General features: G+C 49.5%; 1 protein-coding gene and 1 pseudogene across 1 annotated transcript in view; both read right to left on the bottom strand.

Annotated features, from left to right (window-relative positions):
• Positions 1-62: 62 nt before the first annotated feature.
• On the bottom strand, positions 63-15,383 carry LOC112133508 (uncharacterized; annotated as a pseudogene).
• Positions 13,067-21,144, bottom strand: part of MAML1 (mastermind like transcriptional coactivator 1) — a 52,048-nt gene continuing 43,970 nt past the window's right edge. Inside the window, exons 4-5 of the mRNA XM_024247051.3 lie at positions 19,091-19,187; positions 13,067-16,457 (exon numbers count right to left, since the gene is read on the bottom strand). Coding sequence (XP_024102819.1) covers positions 15,475-16,457; positions 19,091-19,187 — 1,080 coding nt within the window. The 3' untranslated portion in view covers positions 13,067-15,474. The remainder of the gene's footprint in view (positions 16,458-19,090; positions 19,188-21,144) is intronic.

Below are 21,144 nucleotides of genomic sequence, written 5' to 3'. Positions count from 1 at the left end.
GGGCGACAGAGTGAGACTGTCTCAAAAATTAAAAAATAAAAAAATTAAACCATAGACTTAGAGAAAACATTTGTGAATCATATATATGATTTAAAAAAATACTTTGAATTCAGAATATATAAAAACTCTCAAAACTGGATAGTAAGAAGAGTTTCCTGAGTAAATGGGTGCAGATCCCTGTAGGGCAGGGATCACCTGCTGCACAGCTGAGAACTGATTCAGTCTGGAAGTGGCCTGGGATCGTGAGAGCCTGAGTCTTTACTGGGACAGCTAGCCTGGCTTCTCTCTGCTTCTCTGTTCTTCTTCTCTTTCTTTTTTTTTTTTTTAAGACGGAGTCTTGCTCTGTCGCGCAGGCTGGAGTGCAGTGGCGCCATCTCGGCTCACTGCAAGCTCTGCCTCCCCAGTTCATGCAATTCTCCTGCCTCAGCCTCCCGAGTAGCCTCAGCCTCCCGTGCCTGCCACCACGCCTGGTTAATTTTTTTGTATTTTTAGTAGAGACGGGGTTTCACCGTGTTAGCCAGGATGGTCTTGATCTCCTGACCTCGTGACCCACCTGCCTCGGCCTCCCAAAGTGCCGGGATTACAGGCGTGAGCCACCGCGCCCAGCCTTTTTTTTCTTTTTGAGATAGGGTCTTACTCTGTTGCCCAGGCTGGAGTGCAGTGGTGCGATCTCAGCTCACTGCAACCTCTGCCTCCTGGGTTCAAGCAATTCTCCTGCCTCAGCCTCCTGTGTAGCTGGAATTACAGGCGTGCACCACCATGCCCAGTGTATTAGTCCGTTTTCACACTGCTGATAAAGATATACCCAAGACGGGGCAATTTAACAAAAGAAAGAGGTTTATTGGACTTATAGTCCCACATGGCTGGGGAGGCCTCACAATCATGGCAGAAGGCAAGGAGGAGCAAGTCACATCTTATGTGGATGGCAGCAGGCAAAGAGAGAGGAGCTTGTGCAGGGACACTCCCTTTTTTAATTTTTTAATTTTTTTTTTTTTGGTTTTGTTTTTTGAGACGGAGTTTCGCTCTTGTTGCCCAGGCTGGAGTGCAATAGTGCGATCTCAGCTCACTGCAACCTCTGCCTCCCAGGTTCAAGCGAATTCTCCTGCCTCAGCCTCCCGAGTAGCTGGGATTACAGGTGTCCACCACCACACCCGGCTAATTTTTTGTATTTTTACAAAAAATACAGCCTGCTCATGTTGGGCAGGCTGGTCTCCAACTCCTGACCTCAGTGATCCACCCACCTTGGCCTCCCAAAGTGCTAGGATTATAGGCGTGAGCCACCGAGCCCCGTCCATTTGATGGTTTTAAAAACAGGAGTTTCCCAGGTGGGCCTGTCCTCACCTGAGGTCAGGAGTTTGAGACCAGCCTGCCCAACATGGCAAAACTCCATCTCTACTAAAAATACAGAAATTAGCTGGGCATGGTGGCATGCACCTGTAATCCCAGCTACTCGGGAGGCTGAGACAGAATCACTTGAACCCGGAAGGTGGAGGTTGCAGTGAGCTGAGACCGCGCCATTGCACTCCAGCCCGGGCAAAAATTCAAGTTATTGCACTTTTGATCTCTTGCCACTAAGAAAGGTACATAGGCCTTGGCGGGCCTCTGGAGGTTTTGGATGCAACACAGTTCACACTCGGGACTGCTGCTTTGACTCCTGCCAGGATGCAGGGCAAGCAACCTCCTGCTTGGTTCACAAAATCAAGCACACCCCCTGGTGCTAGAAATAGCTGTGGTAGAGACAGGGCCAGGTGGTGTTTCTAGCAGAAGCCTCATAAGAGAGTCGTAGTGCATAACCTTATGGTCCCAGATCAAGGCTGTGCCTTCCCCAGCAGGGAATGGACGTTATTCCAAAAACAAAATAAGCAAAACTGGACCTTGGGACATTGGGGCACCAAGTGACTGTGTGGCCAGGGCAGTCTGCCACAGGAGCTGGTAGTCCAACAGTGTGGCAGGCCCAAGGCCATCCTTCCTGCAGTGGAAGTGGTGCTCCAGCACCCACGGCGTCCCAGCGCACAGGTAAGCACAAGCAAACTCCTATGTCACCCACTGCTGTGGTTCCAGCATGCTCCCTGACAGGAGCCAAAACCTGCCCCCAGGGAGAGGCTCTCTTTCACCAGTGGCTTGTGTTTCCAGGCTCCTGATGGTGTCTCCTGATGCACAGAAGCTCTTAAATTGACTGTAACAAACGAATCAGTGTTTTACCTTATGGTTAGCTCTTTTTGTGTTTTGTCTAATAAATTCTTTCCAACTCTGAGGTCATCAAGACAGTCTCCTATATTCAGGTCTGCAATCTACTGTAATCCCAGCTACTTGGGAGGCTGAGGCAGGAAAATCGCTTGAACCCGGGAAATGGAGGTTGCAGTGAGCAGAGATTGTGCCATTGCACTCCAGCCTGGGCGACAGGGTGAGACTCCGTCTCAAATTAAAAAAAAACAAAAAACAAAAACATTCATTCATGAGGGTTCTGCCCTCATGACCCAATCACCTCTTACTAGGCCCCACCTCCCAGCACTGTTACATTGGGGATTAAACCCAACACATGAACTTTTGGGGCATGCATTTATCAGATTTGCTTTTTCTGGATATTTCATATAAATGCAACTATACAATATGTGGTCTTTTGTGTCTGGCACAACTTAGCAAAATGTTTTTGAGGTCTTTGTAGTATTTTCACAACTTTTTTGTAAGGTTGAAAATATTTCAAAATGAAAAGCTAAAAAAAGAAAACATGGCCGGGAGCGGTGGCTCATGCCTGTAATCCCAGCACTTTGGGAGGCCAAGGCGGGTGGATCACCTGAGGTCAAGAGTTGGAGACCAGCCTGGCCAACATGGTGAAACCCCGTCTCTACTAAAAACTACAAAAATTATCCAGGCATGGTGGTGGGCACCTGTAATCCCAGCTACTCGGGAGGCTGAGGCAGGAGAATTGCTGACTCCTGCCAGGATGCCGGGCAAGCAACCTCCTGCTTGGTTCACAAAATCCGGAGGCAGAGGTTGCCGTGAGCCAGGATTGCGCCACTGCACTCCAGCCTGGGCGACCGAGCGAGACTCTGTCTCAAAAACAAACAAACAAAAAAGAAAACATGAATTGCTTGTGGCTCCTTCCCGCGTGGAAGGGACTCAGTTTGCACCGGGTGGTGATTGGTCTCCTCACTCAGTCCCCTGAGGAGACCAACACTCGTCTCTGTCACTGGCAGGCTGGAGACTTGGGCACTTGGGTGGCAGATCTGGATTTGTCTGGGGGAGCCAGAGCCACGATACTGGGATCCCGCTGAGCCCCATCCCTGCCACTGCTGCTTACTGCTCATGAGCCCACCTTGCTGGGCCCAGCACTTGAGGGCCATGATGGAGGCTGGCTGGTGGTCACTGCAGCTGCAACTGGGACTCAACTTTGCTGTGTTTGCAGCAGACTGCTGTCACCTGCTAGGGACCATTTGCGTTTCGTTGGGCCCAGACTGGAAAATCAAATGGGCATCTATGGCCAGGCGCGGTGGTTCACTCCTGTAATTCCAGCACTTTGGGAGGCCGAGGTGGGCGGATCACCTGAGGTCAGGAGATCGAGACCAGCCTGGTCAACATGGTGAAACCTCGTCTCTACTAAAAATACAAAAATTGGCTGGGCGTGGTGGTGGGAGCCTGTAATCCCGGCTTGGGAGGGTAAGGCAGGAGAATCGCTTAAACCCAGGTGGCGGAGGTTGCAGTGAGCCGAGATCGTGCCACTCTACTCCAGCCTGGGCAACAAGAGCGAAATTCCGTCTCAAAAAAAAAAAAAAAAAGGCATCTATGAGGCAGACCGCCACCCTGTGTCTGACCCACTGGGAAGCAAGGCTCCTTGTCATTTCTTCTCTGGGCCTTCCCCACTGTGGCTTCCCAGGCCAGTACCCCGTGTGAGGCTTCTGTCAACTATGAAATGAGTCCTTTTTGATTAGATATCAAGGCCAAGGAAATGGCTGGGTGGAGCTGTGGACCCAGTGGTCCCACTGGGAGCTGGCCTAGGCCAAGTTGATTCTTCTTTCTTCCTTCTTCCTCTCCTCCTCCTCCTCTTCTTCTTCTTCTTCTCTTCTTCTTCCTCCTTCTCCTCCCTCTTCTTTTCTTCCTCCTCCTCCTCCTCCATTTTTTTTTTTTTTTTTTTTGAGATGGAGTTTCATTCTTGCTCCTGGAGTATAATGGCACAATCTCGGCTCACTGCAACCTCTGCTTCCTAGGTTCAAGCGATTCTCCTGCCTCAGCCTCCCGAGTAGCTGGGATTACAGGTGCCCACCACCACTCTCTGCTAATTTTTTGTATTTTTACTAGAGACAGGGTTTCACCATGTTGTCCAGGCTGGTCTTGATCTCCTGACCTCAGGTGATCCGCCCACCTCGGCCTCCCGAAGTGCTGGGATTACAGGTGTGAGCCACTGAGCGCAGCCCTCCTGCAGAACATGTTTGGCTGGTAGGTGTCAGGGCCATCACAGAGCACAGCTGACCCTTAAACATTGTGGAGGTTAGAGGCGCTGACCCCTGCACAGCTGAAAATCCACTACATCTTTTGGCCCCTCCAAAACTTAACTACCAATAGCCTACTATTGATGGAAAGCCTTAGAGAGAACATAAACAGTCCACGAACACCTGTTTTGTATGGTAAGTGTGTTATACACTGTGTTCTTATAATAAAGTAAGTTAGAGAAAAGAAAATGTTAAGAAAATCATAAATACATTTATGGTACTGTACTATATCAATACCGTGAGTTTATGTCATCCATTTACAAGATGAATCATCTGGGAGGGTGGCACCTGCAGCTGCAGACCTCAATCTATAATACATATCAAGCAACTTAAATTGTTCTTATTGTCATGAGTTTTCTTTGCTTCTTGGGGGCACTTCCAGCATCACTAATGGCACTTTGTATGGGTCCCATGGTGTTACTGAAGATTTACAGTACTGCACCAAACATGATGAAAAAAACACAAGAACTGAGAGAGATCCCTTTTTTTTTTTTTTTAAATGAAGTCTTGCTCTGTTGCCCAGGCGGGAGTGCAGTGGCACGATCTCGACTCGCTGCAACCTCTGCCTGCCAGGTTCAAGTGATTCTCTTGCCTCAGCCTCCCGAGTAGCTGGGATGACAGGTGTGCACCACCATGCCTGGCTAATTTTTATATTTTTAATAGATACAATTAAAAGGTCAGCAGGAAAGGTTTCACCATATTGGCTAGGCTGATCTTGGTCTCCTGACCTCGGCCACCCCAAGTGCTGGGATTACAAGCATGAGCTATTGCGCCCAGCCGAGAGATCCCTTTTTACTGTGATACTGTGATCTATAGTTGACTGGAGGGACGAACTGCTCCCTTGAAGCTGATGAGGCGCTTTAAGCAGATCATCGCCACTCTCAAGCCCACTGCAGTAACTACAGCAGATGGCTGCGAGATCAGCAGAGCAGTACAGTACAGTTAATTGTATGCAGTTATAAGTTTTTTGTCAATTTTAATCCCGTTAATGGTTGGCAAAGTGCAATGCCACGAAAAGCCCTGTATTTTGCATGTTTAAACTGTTTTTCATTGTCTTTGCTTGTCAGGTTTTGGAGGTGGGACCCGCTCCTGTCTTCTTTCTAGTGGTAGAAAATGGCACATATTGTTCTGGGGTGCCACTCACGCTGAATTTATGGTTTGTCCAAAGAATCTGCGAGCAGGAGGTGGTTTTGTTGTTGGGGGATCATGAGTCTGAGTGAAGCAGAGGATGCCATTTGGGAGGCACCACGCTTCCAGCCACATCCCAGAATGTTTTTGTCATTCATTTCAGTATATGTGACCCATCAGTGGTAGCCAAAAATTGCTTGTTGTCTTCATAGTATTTGTTTCCATATTTTTCCTCCCCCACTCATGTGCCAACCCTCCCATCATTTGCCCTGAAAAAAACTCGTAACTAGCTGTGGAGGCAGCTGTAGCTGCTGACCTGCTGCAGGCTGGGCTTCAGGACCTGCAGTCATTCGGCCTCGTCCTTCAGGCTGCGGCTATATTTATCCTGCACCTTTACATTTCTCTTAACTATAAATGTGCCACGTAGTGTTTGCATGTGTAAGTTTTGACCAAAAAAACTTTTTTTTATTTTCTTTTTTGAGACGGAGTCTTGCTCTGTCCCCCAGATTGGAGTGCAATGGTGCGATCTCGGCTCACTGCAACCTCCGCCTCCCAGGTTCAAGTGATTCTCCTGCCTCAGCCTCCCAAATAGCTGGGATTACAGGTGCCCACCACCACGCCCAGCTAGTTTTCATATTTTTAGTAGAGACGGGGTTTCACCAGGTTGGCCAGGCTGGTCTCAAACTCCTGACCTCAGGTGATCCACCCACCTCGGCCTCCCAAAATGCTGGGATTACAGGCGTAAGCCACTGCGCCCGGTAAAAAAACTTTTTTGGAGACAGGGTCTTGCTATGTTGCCCAGGCAGGAGTACAGTGGTGTGACCTTGGTTCACTGCAGCCTCAAACTCCTGGGCTCAAGCAATTCTCCCATCTCAGCCTCCCAAGTAGCTAGGACTACAGGCATGTGCCACCATATCCAGCTAATTGTAGAGACGAAGGTCTCACTGTTTCCCAGGCTGGTCTGAAACTCCTGGCTTCAAGTGATTCTCCCACCTCAGCCTCCCAAAGTGTTAAGATTACACGTGTGAGCCACTGCACGTAGACTAACTTCTAACTTTCTGTAATAGATTTGTGTATATTTTATGGTAGTAAATGATAAAATAGACCTAGTACCTACATATATTTTATGCATCCATGACATACCTAGCTTTTTCTTAATTTGTTCAATATATCTAAGGCAACACGGTTCAGTTGTGAGTTTTTTCAAATTGTCACAAATTTCAAAAAAAATTTCCATTATATTTGTTGAAAAAATCCACGTGTAAGTGGCCCCAGGCAGTTGAGACCTGCGTTGTTCAGGGGTCAGCTGCATTTCCCCTCTCCCACACCCGCTTCTCTGGGCATTCAGTCCCTTCTTGCAGAGCTGCCACGCTTGCCCCTGAGTTGCTATTCTCTTCCTGTGGGCCATGGCTTCCTGGGAAGCTTCAGAGAGCCAAGCTGGCAGCCTACAAGCACTGCTTCCTGGGGGCTCTGACAGGGTGCTGAGACCTAGGTCATAGCAGAGCCCCATATAGCCATGCCCTCGTCTCAGGCACACTCCTGCTCCCCGCAAGCAGCTCATCTTCTTTCTTCTCTGGCAGGCCCAGCACCCTCCTACTGACCTTCTTGGTCCAGGGGCCAGGAGGGGTGGTAAGCACAGATCCTAAGGGGAGGTGGCAGAGGCCTGGGCATGACCTTCAAACAAGAGCAAAGCACCGGCCCTTAACAGGGAGAAGTGGGCTTAGAGGTTTCAGGGTGTGGGGGAGGGCGGCGGGGCTGGGGTGTCCAGGTTTTCTAGAGTTCTAGAGTATTGATCCAGATGTCCCCATCCCAGTGTAAGGGTCCAACATTCCTAACTAGGACAATGACCTTGGTATGGCAGACTTGGCTAGGTTGAGAGTTCTACCTTCTTGGAGCTCTGATGCCTTAGTAACAACCCCGTGCCTGATCCCTTCAGCTGTGTCCACCCTCTTGCCTGGCTGCCAAGGAGGCCTCTGACGGATCTCACATTGTGCCTTGTCTAGTGACTAATCATGGTTGGCTTTTCATTACCTTTCTCCGAGGTATCACCTATAACCCCAGCAACATCTCTCTCAAGGTCACAGTCACTCCTCCACCTACACTTCCCAAAGGCCTAGGGTAATCTATTCCCTTCCCCAGTGTCCTGCCCTGGTGTCACCACGGCGAACGTTTAACAGTTCCTCTTCACAGCTGTCCCACTTGCCACGGGTGATGGGGTCATCATGGCCAGCAGCCAGCAGCGAGCCAGCTTACAGTTGGCTTCCTGGGACCACTCCCTGCACCAGCTCTCTCGAGCCAGGTGCCCCAAAGGCAGATTTCAAAGGGCATCAGCGCCACTCATAAGGGAGCAAGGGCTGCTGGATTGGGCAGGCGAGAGGTGGAACTGAGATGCAGACGCAGCAGAGGCCTCAGCCGACAGCACTGGTGCAATGGAGCCAGGATGGCTCTTTGGAGATGTCCCAAATTGAGGCAAGGGTGTTGGGGTCTCCATACTCCCATATTGACAAGTCTCCAGACATGGGCTGCCCCTGGAAGAGGGCATAACCTTGGGCAGCTCCCTTCCACTGAACACAATTCCCAGGAAGAGTCAGCTGAGAGCTGGCAGCAGCTCTGAACAATGAGTGTCCAACACTCAGTCCTGACAGGTATCTGGAGTGTATCACAGCCTCTGTGACTGTCCGCTCAGTCTGATCCAATCTCCCCGCTTTGGGACAGCCACAGAGAGGTCCCATACATGGTTAGCAGTGGCACACTCAGGCTTAGACTCGCCCTGTTCTCCTGCTCTAGTGTTCCTATAATGCCATAGGTTTACTAAGAAGTGGACCCAGGGGAGGTGAATCCAGGATCAATTGGATAGAGTAGGTTAAATGCAAGGAATGACAGCTGCAAAGTTTAAGGAACATGCCTGTTACTGCACAAGCAAGAATCAAAAAGAAGCCACAGATTTATCTTTTTATGTTTTAAGGGACAGGGTTGGCTGGGTGTGGTAGCTCACACCTGTAATCCTAACACTTTGGGAGGCTGAGGCAGGAGGCTCGCGTGAGCCCAGGAGTTTGAGACCAGCCTGGGCAACATACTAAGACCCTGTCTCTACAAAATTTTTTTAAAAAATTAGCTTGGCATGGTGGTACACGCCTGTAGCCCCAGCTTCTCGGGAGGCTGAGGTGGGAGGAGTGCTTGAGCCCAGGAGGTGCAGGCTGCAGTGAGCTATGATCATGCTACTGCATTCCAGCCTGAGCAATTCATAGTGAGACCATCTCAAAAAAAAAAAAAAAAGAAAAGAAAAAAAAAAGACAGTCTTGTTATGTTGCCTAGGCTGGAGTGCAGTGGCTACTCACAGGTAAAATCACAGCCCACTGCAGCCCCAAACTCCTGGACTCAAGCAACCATCTCTCTTCAGTCTCCTGTGTAGCTGAGACTACAAGCAAATGCCACCATGCCCAGCAAGATTTAATTTTTTTCATTTTTCAGGCAGTGTCTCACTCTGTCACCCAGGCTGGAACATAGTGGTACCATCATGGCTCACTGCCGCCTCAACCTCCCAGTCTCAAGCCTCCCACTTCAGCCTCCCTAGTAGCTGGGACTACAGGCGTGTGTCACCACGCTCAGCTAATTTTTTGTAGAGATGAGGTCTCACCATGTTGCCCAGGCTGGTCTCAAACTACTGGACTCAAGCGATACTCCTGCCTTGGCCTTCCAAAGTGCTGGGATTATAGGCATGAGCCACCGCACCCTGCCAAGATTTAAATTTTTTATTACTTGGGGACTAGGGCCTCCTTAGGCCTCTAGCTCTAGATAGGTCGGATGGCAGTATCTGTAGCTCTTGAAGATTCTGCATGTGGTTGGACTCTGTCTTGCGTTATATAAAATAATCTGTTATTACAAGTATAGAACCAGCCTAAAACTTTAAAATTCATGAGAAATGGTATCAGTAGTAATAAATCCAGAAGTAGTGAGCAAGTAGTTGTCTCTGCTACATAAAATGTAGTTAGATCTTAACTTAATAAGGATGCAAAATTCCAGTTTTTCGTCCTCAGTCTTGAAAAGTTCTGCTTTCCAGGCACAAAGAAAAGCAGAGGCCACTACACTGATCCCACATAGAATCTAACACGGCCGCTGCTTCTCACCACAGCCCATGCGGTCAGGGCTTGCTTAAGGTCGCCTGCAGTGTGGAAATCCTCAGAGTAAGTCCGTTCTGCAGCCCTGCCTCCAGCAGACAGCTGCTGCATTTGTTTTTGCAGCAGATGGCATCTAGTTCTTCCTAATGTACGTTACTATTCCCAGAAGACTGACAGGGTGGTGGATCCCTGAATTCTGCCCTTGTGGCGCTGATTTCTGCTCTGGGTGGGAGTCTGAAGTTATCTTTCCCAACGTCCATGAAATGGTTTTCATGCACTAGCTAAACTCTGCAGCTCAGCTCTACTGTAACCGTGCGAAGAGCAAATTATCCATGAAGCGTAAGTAAAGCCAATCTGAAGAGTGGCCAGGACATTAACTGCTTGAACGCAAAAGGGGAAGAAAAGTCCAGTCAAGAACATTTGTCACCACTCACCATTTCCTGTGCTGGCCAGGGCAGTGCCTGGAACACTGAAGTTCAGCCACTAGCTTTGGACCAAGTTCGCAGGTAGCTAACATCTTGCATCTTTCCACAGCTTCAGAGCCACATTGCCAGCTCCAGGCATCAGCTGGCTGGCCTGCAGGGAGCATTACTGATAATGCCACCAACCATGGTGTGCCATCCAACTCCAGGGGCAAGCAAGAGACCCTGGAGCTTGTCCTTGACTTACCTTGGGCATCTTCTGGGGCTGGACTGGGGAGGCGGGCAAGCCTTGCCCAGGCTGGCAGAGGTTTCAGAACAGCACAGGCCTGCACTGCAGGCTCGTTGCAGCTCACAGGCACCTGGAGGATGGCAAGAGCCACCATCCTACTAAATGCAGTGGCATATTGCTTGCTTTTAAATTTGTGGGTTTGTTTTCTGTTGTTGTTGTTGTTTTGAGACAGAGTTTAGCTTTGTCGCCCAGGCTGGAATGCAGTGGCACGATCCTGGCACTGCAATCTCTGCCTCTTAGGTTCAAGCCATTCTCCTGCCTCAGTCTCCCAAGTAGCTGGGACTACCGGTGCGTGTCACCACGCCCAGCTAATTTTTGTATTTTTAGTAGAGACAGGGTTTTGCCATGTTGGCCAGGCTGGTCTCGAACTCTTGACCTCAGGTGATCTGTCTGCCCAGGCAGACAGATCCCTCCCAAAGTGCTGGGATTACAAGCGTGAGCCACTGTGCCCGGCCTGCTTTTAAATTTAACATGTGCAGGCATCTGTTAACTTGCTCCTCAGCACTCCTCCCTCTTCCTGTTAACAGCACTTTTTTTTGAGACAGGGTTTCTGCTGCCCAGGCTGCAGTGTAGTGGCATGATCTTGGCTCACTGCAGCCTCAACCTCCTGGGTTGAAGTGATCCTCCCACCTCATCCTCCTGAGTAGCTGGGACCACAGGTGTGTGCTACCATGCCTAATTTTTTTTTTTTTGTGGCAGAGACAGGGTCTCTCTATGTTGCCCAGGCTGGTCTCAGTGATCCTCCCACCTTGGCCTCCCAAAGTGCTGTGATCAGGCCTATGTTGTGTGTCACTTTCTTAAGAGACCTACGTTGCTACCATGTCTACAGTTGTCCGTGGCCCACCCCAGCCTCTGCAGCTCCACTGCCCTCTCTCATTACCTGGCTTTAGTTTCTCCCTAACACTTACCTGACCTGTGTGAGAACTCCTTCCCATGAGACTGTGAGCTCTGCAGTGCAGGGACCTTGCCTTCCTGTACTGCCACAATTTCTGCCATATTCCCTGCCTCTAGGGCAATGCCTGGCCGCAGCAGGTGCTCCCTAAACATTTACTGAGTGAACTGTCCCTTACCGAGTCCTCCTCCATCACCCCCAAGCCTGGCTGGTGACCTGGAGAGACTCGGGGTAGTGGCAGGCTGCAGGGATCTGGAACTGCCTGGGCCTTGCCACTACTGAGGCCTGGCCGTCCGACGTCTCCTTTGATTCTGAAAGTTACTGGGAACCTTAAAAATGGGCTGTAGGGAAATAATTTATAGGATTATATTAGCCAGATTTCTTTTCTATTGGCAAGTTAAGAGCCCCAACAAAACCATTATTCCAAATGACTATGTCCAAAACCTTCATAAATATTTCAAATGGCTGCATCCTATCTCATGGAGTGGAAGCACCAGTTTGCTTAACCAATCCCCTAGGGCAGCAGTTTAGCATCTAAATTTTCTGCGACTGTAAACAGCCATACTAAGAACACCACTGTGCTGTACCTTTTTCTATACCCAGAATCATTTTCGAGGATTGCCTCTCAGAATTGCAACTGCCCAGGCAGACACAGCACGAACAGCACGAACATTTTAAGGAGTCTGAGAACTCTACAAAATTTCTTCCCACAAACAATCATACAGCAGCCAGCCTCCCATACTGCAGCCAGCACTGGGTGCTGCTCAGCGCTGTGCATCTCACAGGCAGAGCCACTCACTTCTGATCTCGTTTGTGTTTTTGGATCACTGCACATAACGTGCATTCTTAGCCAAGAATTCACAGGGAGTCTCCAGAGTTTTCCTCCTTTACTGCACCTTCTATGGCAAGGCCACAAACACTGTTTCCTGTGTGTCACAGATGTCTTCCCCTTTTTATTAGCATAATCTAGCTTTTTGAGTCTATTGTGGCATGTTTCCTCACTGTGGTCCCCTGAAGGCCGTTCTTCTCTGCCCTTTGAGGAACTCCAGCCTCTCCCAGGCTGCTCTGCTCCCTGCTCCCAGCAAAGCAAAGCAGGGAGAGTTCTGAGGTGAGGGGCCCCATTCACCCTCTCAGTCCAGGCTCCATCATCTGGTCCCCTTTCACAGTGTGACATGCCAGAGCACATCATTCTTACAATTAAAAAAAGGGAAAACCAAGCTCTATGCTGAAAAGAAACTAAATAGGACATGGAGCAGACAGACTTCAGGGGCAAACCTAAGGGTTCTACATGAAGCACGAGAAGCACCCAGCAGCTACGACAGCACAGTCGTCCGGCCCAGCTCCCTCCATCAGCTGCATGGATGCCCATGAGTCCCAGAGACAGGCTGCCTTCTCAGGGTGATGCTAGTAAGACAGCACAGTCGTCCGGTCTAGCTCCCCTCCATCAGCTGCATGGACACCCACGAGTCCCGGGGCCAGCCTGCTTTCTCAGGGTGATGCTAGCTCTAATTTAGTATCTATCAGCAGATAACAGAAGCTCCTCTGAGGCTTCAACCAAACCAGCTCCCACTCAACAATGTGCAATAAGAAAGCAGCTAAATCTATGACTCAACGAGCATTTCTTTAAAAATAAAAATAAAAAAAACAAGAAAAGCAAGCAGCTAAATTACAAAAGAAAACCAATCCCCAAACTTCTGCCAGCAGACCCCAGGTGACGTCAAATACAAAGGTTGTTTCCATACTAGCAAAATACTTTATTTTTATAATGATAAAACAAGGAAAGTAAAGATTTCTTTTTGGTGTATACCAGAGTTAAGGGCAGTAGAAGAATATGGGGATTAATAGGACTTTTATGCACTTTTGATGACAATAAAAAGTTAACAATACCAACCGTTTGCCATAAAACTTATCATAGCTCCCCCAAAACACACATATAAAGGATCATAGTTTTAAAATCTATAAAAGTAAAAAATATACAGTTGGAAGCTCTAGCGCTTATTCCATTTTTCATATAAAATTGTAAACATTTATTTACACAAAGCAAATGTGTATAACAAAAGTCTGAGCACCCTTTTCTTCTGAGTCGTGGCTCCTGGAAGACGGGGCTGTGCACAGAAGCAAAGTCATCTCCTCCCCTGACTCCCGAAAACCAGATTCATAAATAAAGCCATGGGCAGCTCCCTGGGGGGGACCCCAAGAATCACATTTTATTGCTATGACACTGCAGCAAGTGAGGAGCCCACTGTGTCGCCGGCCCCAGGACTAAGGCAGAATGCAGGGCCAGCACGCCCTGGGGACAGGGGTGGGAGACGGGGCAGCAGCCAGATGGGGTCAGGAGAGGAACAAGGATCCACAACCAGCCTTCAGCCGATTTTTGGGAGAAAAGCCGCTGAGGTCACCCTCTTCCCCTTCAGATTGGGGAACTCGCTCAGAGGGTGGAATTTTCACCGGCTTTATGATTCCCCCCTTCTTTGAGAGCTAAACTGAGTACATGGGAAAGGTAGGGAAGGTGTTTTAAGGAGAAATGGCCGACATACCACCTGGGGTGGCAAATGGCTATTAGAAAAGAAGATCTGAGGGTCCAAGTACCCCCAGTGAGAAAGGCACTGCTGGTGCAAAATAACTACCAATGTGTGTACAACCTCTCGTCCCCTCACCGCGACTCAGGCTGGTTGCATGAGTATTTTCCTTGGCTCAATTCTCACATAGGACACTCCTGAATGATCTGTTGGGAGACTCCAGGGAAATAGAAATGGGGCTGCAGTTTCTCCATAGAACACTCTGCATCTGAGCCACTTTTCAGCATTCTCTTTTCTCTCCACCATTCTGTGTAAAAGGGTCTCACCCTGTGCTTACCACTTTGCTTTTGTTATGGGGAAGTGCTCTCTCCATCTTCGTTTTCCAAAAACAGCTCACATGTCATATTCTATTTTGTGGACCCTCAGCTTAGTCAAGTCCACTTGAATCTTTAGAAAGGATGTCTTAGTGTTATAAAGCAATCTCTTTAAAAAGTGCAAGTCATCTGACATGGGAGTGGCAGAAGTTGTCAAACAAAGTGGAATTGCTTCCTCTGGGCCGGCCTGCGGCCTCCTTCCCCAAAACCTTTATGCTAGGGTTCCCTTAGGAATTCTAAGATGCTTGCATTCCCTCCAATGGAGTAAATAATTGTTTTCCATTTGGGCTGCAGAGAGGAAGGAGAGGCAGACAGAAAGGCCAACAGTAAAGGAAAGACATCTGTGCACAACTGCACAGGGACCACGCTCCCACCACAGGCAACATACACGTTCAGAGAAACTGCAGAAGGTGGGGAGACATAATACTCCAGGACACAGGACCCCCACATCTCTACCTTCCATATGTAGCCTGGGGTCCTGCTGCCAGGACATGGGAGGAAGGGGTTCCTGGGGGCCTTGGGAGGGAGGAGGAGGAGCTGCTAGGAAGACCCTAGCTGTGTCACCAGACCGGCTATCCCGTGCCTCCTGTCCCTTTTTGGCATACGCAGTCAACAGCCTGCACTTATGGAAATAATTTCCAGTGGCCTCCTTCTCCCCTGAAAGCTGACAAAGAGCAGAAACAAAAAAGGCTCTTAATCAAAAGGAAACCCTAGGTTTCCAATGCCACTTAATTGATTTAAACCATCACCTATCCTAATCTGTTTAAAAACCTTTTGTAAAAAAATTTAAAAATCTTTTCTATGCTACAAATTGCAAATAATTCTGCTATATAAAGTTTCAACAAAAACTTGTCCCCAACACTGGGGTAAGTGGAGAAATCTTAGATAAAATCACCATGATAGCACAGATTTTTATAAGCCTGATATTGTGGGGTTTCACTGTTGTTACTGTTGGTTTTTTTTGGTCATTTGGGTAGAAAACCACCTTTAGAACCCTATCCTGCTGTCCCAACACCAGGTACTGATGCCAGCAGATGGGCTGGGGCCAGCCCGATGGACCTCAACTGCTGGCCTGAGGGGCGCAGCCACAGACCCTGCCCAGGGCCAGGCCTCACCTGGAGCTTGGGCTCTACCTGCCCAGCTCCCCAGGCCATGGGCTTTTGGTCCAAAGTAGTTGCTCTTTCTTTGAATCTGAGAATAAAAATATAGGATGAATGAACACTAAAAACACTACAAATCCTTCCATTACTGAGACCCTAACAGGTCGTCCAAATCATTCATCCACTCCTCTGAAGTCCTGTTCTTCAGCAGGGAGTCGATCAGATCGGTGTGTCCAGCCACACTAGAGAGCCCACTGCCACCTGGCTGCCCACTGTAGGCAAAAGGCAGCTCCTGGCCCGCGGTCCGCACAGGGTAGGCCTGGGTGCAGTGCAGCCCCGCCCGACCGCCCATCTGTGAGGCAGGGCTCTGGCTGAAGGCCCCCAGCTCAGGCCCTGCTGGGCTCAGGCCAGGCAAGCCCTGCTGAGGGGCTGTTGGGGGTGGTGCTGGGGCAGGGGCGCTGGTCCTCTGCTGTGCACTCACTGGGGGTAGCAAGGACCCCACGGCAGCTGCTGAGCTCATGGGAGCCATGGGCCTGTTGGGCATTGCCTGGGAGAATTGAGGGCTAGACATTTTCAGGTGGGCCTGCTGCTGCATGTGGAAACTGGAGGCTGCAGTGAAGGGACTCACGTTGCTGTTCCCTGGGGTCTGGCCACTGAGGTTCGGCATTCCCTGATGCTGCCAGGAGGAATTCTGGCCTCCCATGGCCGGTGACACCCTTGGGACCGGTGGCTTTGTTAAACCAGGGTTCAGGGTCCCCTTATTGTGCTGCTGGGAGAGGCCAGAGCTTCCCAGAGAGTTCTGCCCATAGGCAGCTGAGACGGAGGTGTTCTGGCCCACGCTGGTCTGCCGTGGAATGTGGGCATGTCCATTGGTGGCCTGTGGTGGGGGCTGGGCAACTATCTGGGTTATGCCAGAAGCCATGCCATAGAGGCTGCTCTGAGGCATGTTTTGGGAGCCAGGGAACTGAGCCACACCCCGGTCCTGTTGGCCTGAGTTTGTGGGGAGAGAGGAAACTGAAGCATGTCCAGGGCCCATTGGCATCAGATTCCCAGCCTGAGGGAACACTCGAGGACAGCTGGAGTTGGATGGACCCAAGGTGTTCATGCCGGGCACGGCAGCAGAGGACCCTACAAGACAGAGAAGAGTCTGGCAGTCAGGAGTCGACCACCACTGGGTCCCTCTGAGACCCGAGCCGCAGCACCAGAAGTCTCACGTTCATGGCACACTGGGAAGAGGGCCCCAGGGGCCACGGGGCAGAAAGCCTCCCACATGTGGAATGGAGGCCTGGTCTCTGAAACAATGATGGGGTTCAGAAAGGCACAGAGGAAGGGCAAAGCCCCAGGGGAGAGAAAACCAGTGACCTGCTTCATCTAACTTTCAAGCACACATCTAATTTCTGCTCTGTGGGGACCCTGTGGTGGGCACCGGGGACTCTGAGGTGGACCCAAGGCAAGATCTGCCTCTGGGAGGCAAAGTTAGCACATGGCACGATGGGGCGCGATGGGGCACACCTGGCCAGCAGGCTGCAGGGTGCAGGCCGGACGCCCTGGCATCTGGGAAGCCTTGGGGAAGGCTTGAGAGAGATGGTGATGAATCCACTAGGTTTAAAAGCACAGAAGTTTAGCAATTTAACAGTTTGGGGAAAAAGAGCATTCCAGGCAAGTGTGTGCAAAGGCAGAGTCAGAAAAAGGCATCTGTGTGGGGAACTTTCAGAGGCTGGCCGTGGCCAGGATATGAAGACAGTGGCCAGCTGGTTAGAGATAAAATGGAAGAGCTAGTTCCGGCCAGATAGGGAAGAGCTGTGGATGGCGTGTGAAGAACGGGGTTGTGGCCGGGCACGGTGGTTCACGCCTGTAATCCCAGCACTTTGGGAGACTGAGGCGGGAGAATCACGAGGTCAGGAGATCAAGACCATCCTGGCCAACACAGTGAAACCCCGTCTCTACTAAAAATACAAAATTAGCCAGGTGTGGCGGCGCACGCCCCCAGCTACTCGGGAGGCTGAGGCAGGAGAATTGCTTGAACCCAGGAGGCGGAGGCTGCAGTGAGCTGAGATCATGCCACTGCACTCCAGCCTGGGCGAAAGAGCAAGACTCTGTCTCAAACAAACAAACAAACAAAAAAAGAACAGGGTTGTAAAGCCCAAGAGTGGCTGGACTGAGAGTGTGGCTGAGACCATGCTGGGGAGAGGCTGTTCAGTCACGGAGATGAGGGAGGGCAGACCATGTGGGAATAGGGGGTGGAGGCGCAGGACTGTGTGACAACATCTCACCAGACAATATACCACCTTATGGCACACCATTTGTACTATGAAATGACAAGATGGCCAAAGGAGGGAGGAGTCGCAGGAAATTACCAGATCTTCACTGATTACCCACACTGTGGCAGGTGCTGTGCTGGAGAGACAGCAGAGGATGGAAGAGAAAGCACCCCTATGCTCAGGCAACTGCTGTCTAGGCCTCCTGGCTTAAGCAATGGACATATGGCAACACCATTAACTGAAATAGGTTTTGTGGGTAGGAGAGTCACTGTTCAGTGATTGGCCGTAACTCAATGCTTTGTTCTTCCTCTGTACTAGCAACTATATAATAAAAATTGGGGCTGGGCGCGGTGGCTCACGCCTGTAATCCCAGCACTTTGGGAGGCCAAGGCGGACAGATCACGAGGTCAGGTATGCGAAATCAGCCTGGCCAACATGGTGAAACCCCGTCTCTACTAAAAATACAAAAATGAGCCGGGTGTGGTGGCACCTGTAATCCCAGCTACTTGGGAGGCTGAGGCAGGAGAATCGCTTGAACCTAGGAGGTGGAGGTTGCAGTGAGCCGAGATCGTGCCACTGCACTGCAGCCTGGACGACAGACTGTCTGTCTCAAAACAACAACAACAAAATTGGGTTGAGGAAAAGAGGAGAGCTGAAACAGGCTATTTCATTCCCATCAATAACCCACAAAATGTCAGATGGGTCTGAAGGCAGAAAACATGGGTCAGACCCATGCTTCTGAAATGCCTGCAGATTTCAATCCCACGTTGACCCCAGGTAGCACATACATAAAACCGCACCTGGTCTCCAGGACACACAGCTGTGGTCAGTCTCTCTGGGACCCTTTATAGCAAGGTCCCAAATAAGGAAAAACAGAGGTTTCTAAGACATTCTGAGAGGAGCTAGGAAGGCGGGCAGACCAGAGCTTCCTGTATCCATTCCCTGAAATCTCTGTGCATTTCTGGAGGGATGGCCTATGAAGTTCCCTGGCACATCTCAGAGGTGACAGCTAGACTCAAGTGTGCTTCCTGCCCTTTTCTGGCCAACTGTCCACTAGTGATGCTGCCATCTGTGATACTCAAGTGAGCAGACAGGAGGAGAGAAAGAAGCCAAAGGCCACGCAAGTGCATTAAGTCCTTATCTGGAAGATAAGAGTCATTTTTTGACGACACATAAAAGCAGAAGCAAAGAACTTTCTTAAGAATTACAGAAGCTATTTCCTGCTGATAAGATGTCCTCCAACTAGAAATGATTTTGCTTCAGAAAACTGTACAGCCAGGGACCCAGCAAAGGTAGTTCTAGTGGTTTGCCTCTGTGCCCTCTTCTCCTGATGCCGTGGGGTAACTAGAAAACCAGGCCCCTTAGGCAAACTGAGGTGTATATGATGACAATGCATGCAGCTTGATGAAGTCAAGGTACAGAGCTGGGCAGACAGCAGGGATTCAACCAGCACCAGGCAGCGGCCTCCCCTGTCCCTGCTCCTCATGCAGACACCCCTACCTGTGAACTGTCCAACCTGCTGTGGGAAGCTGCCTTGTGTCGGGTCTTGGTACTGGGGTGGTGGGCGGGCCAGATGGCGCTGAAACTGTTGCTTCTCCTAGAAAATGCCAAGAACAACAAAACAAAACCAACATATAACAAAATCCAAAACAAATGGAGTGAGGGAGGTCAGAAAAAAGTAACTTATCCAAGTTTGTTACTCACAAATGGGCTCCTATGGAAACAGTGCTGATTTCATTTTGGGGTTTTTAAATAGTATGAAACAGATCTAGGGAGCAATGACTTTTTTAAAAGGTAGGTATATCTGTTTTTAAAAAATGGAGAGCTGGTTAGGAAAATGCAAATCACAGCTACAATGAGATCCCACTAGGATGGCCAGAATCAAAGTCCGATGGTAACAAGTGGTTGGTGAGGATGTAGAGAAATCAGCACCCTCACACACCGCTGGTGGGAACGTAAAATGAGACAGCCTGTGGGAAACAGTCTGACAGTTCCTCCAAAGGTTAAACATAAAAATTACCATGTGATCCAGCAATTCCACTCCCAGGTATCTACCCAAGAAAAATGAAAACAGATGTCTATATGAAAACTTGTACATGAATGTTCACAGCAGCAATACTCATTAACAGCCCAAACAAGAAACCCAAATGTTCATGAACAGACGAATGTATAAAATGTAACATGTCCATATAATGGAATATTATTATCAAGAGGAATCAATTGCTGTTACCTAGCACATGATTGAAAATGACATAACATAAATATAAAATGTCCAGAACAGACAAATTTTTTTTTTTGAGATGGAGTCTTGCTCTGTCGTCCAGGCTGGAGTGCAGTGGCGCGATCTCTCCTCACTGCAAGCTCCCCTCCTGGGTTCATGCCATTCTCCTGCCTCAGCCTCCCGAGTAGCTGGGACTACAGGCGCCCGTCACCATGCTCAGCTAATTTTTTGTATTTTTAGTAGAGATGGGGTTTCATTGTGTTAGCCAGGATGGTCTTGATATCCTGACCTCGTGATCCGCCCGCCTCGGCCTCCCAAAGTGCTGGGATTACAGGCGTGAGCCACCGCGCCCGGCACAGAGCAGACAATTATAGAGAAAGAAAGTAGATCAGGAGCTGGAGAGGCTGGGTGGATGGGAGAATGGCTGCTCATGGGTATGGGATTTGTTTTAGGGTAATGAAAATGTTCTAAAATGGATTGTGGTAATGGTTGCACAACTCTGTGATATACTAAAAATGACTAAATTGTTCACTTAAGTGGGTGAAGTGTATGCTGTGTGAATTACATCACAATAAAGCTGCTTTCTTTAAAGGCAGAACTGAGGCAGTGATTGTCCTCAATGAACTTCACAGTCTGGAGCCAGTTCTTATGTCTTAAAGATGTAATTTAAGGCCAGGCGTGGTGGCTCACGCCTGTAATCTCAGCACTTTGGGAGGCCGAGATGGGTGGATCATTTGAGGTGAGGAGCTCAAGACCAGCCTGGCCAACATGGTGAAACCCCATCTCTACTAAAAACACAAAAATTAGCCAGGCATGGTGGTTCTTGCCTGTAGTCCCAGCTACTCGGGAGGCTGAGGCAAGAGAATTGCATGAACCCATGAGGTGGAGGCTGCAGTGAGCCAAGATCACACCACTGCAGTCCAGCCTGGGTGACAGCAAGACTCTGTCTCCAAAAAAAAAAAAGAACTCTCACTTGTAACCCTTAGTGCCTGCACACTACACTTGGTAACCAAGCAAGTGAACTGTGTTTCCCTCAGGGATGACTTCACTTCCCTTTGCACGTTCTGGCTTATAACAGGCTCTGTAGTGGCAGCAAAGCTGACCCCATAGTGGACTGACAGACACGTGAGCTCAGTGGCTTGGAAGCTGCTGACCAGAAACATAGGAAAATGTCCCTTTCACAAACAGTTTTAGCCCCCGAGTCTGCCTTGAGTACTCTCCACTAAGTGACACGAAGCAGCTTCTGACATAGACTACCCCTGTCTGAGAAATGCCACATTCCTGGAAAGATGTTTTTAAAAGGCAAAGCACTCTAACAACAGGCATGCAAGTC

Source organism: Pongo abelii, chromosome 4 (genome assembly GCF_028885655.2).
Source record: "Pongo abelii isolate AG06213 chromosome 4, NHGRI_mPonAbe1-v2.0_pri, whole genome shotgun sequence".
NCBI classification, from domain to species: domain Eukaryota; kingdom Metazoa; phylum Chordata; class Mammalia; order Primates; family Hominidae; genus Pongo; species Pongo abelii.
This window is presented reverse-complemented; position numbering and strand designations above follow the sequence as displayed.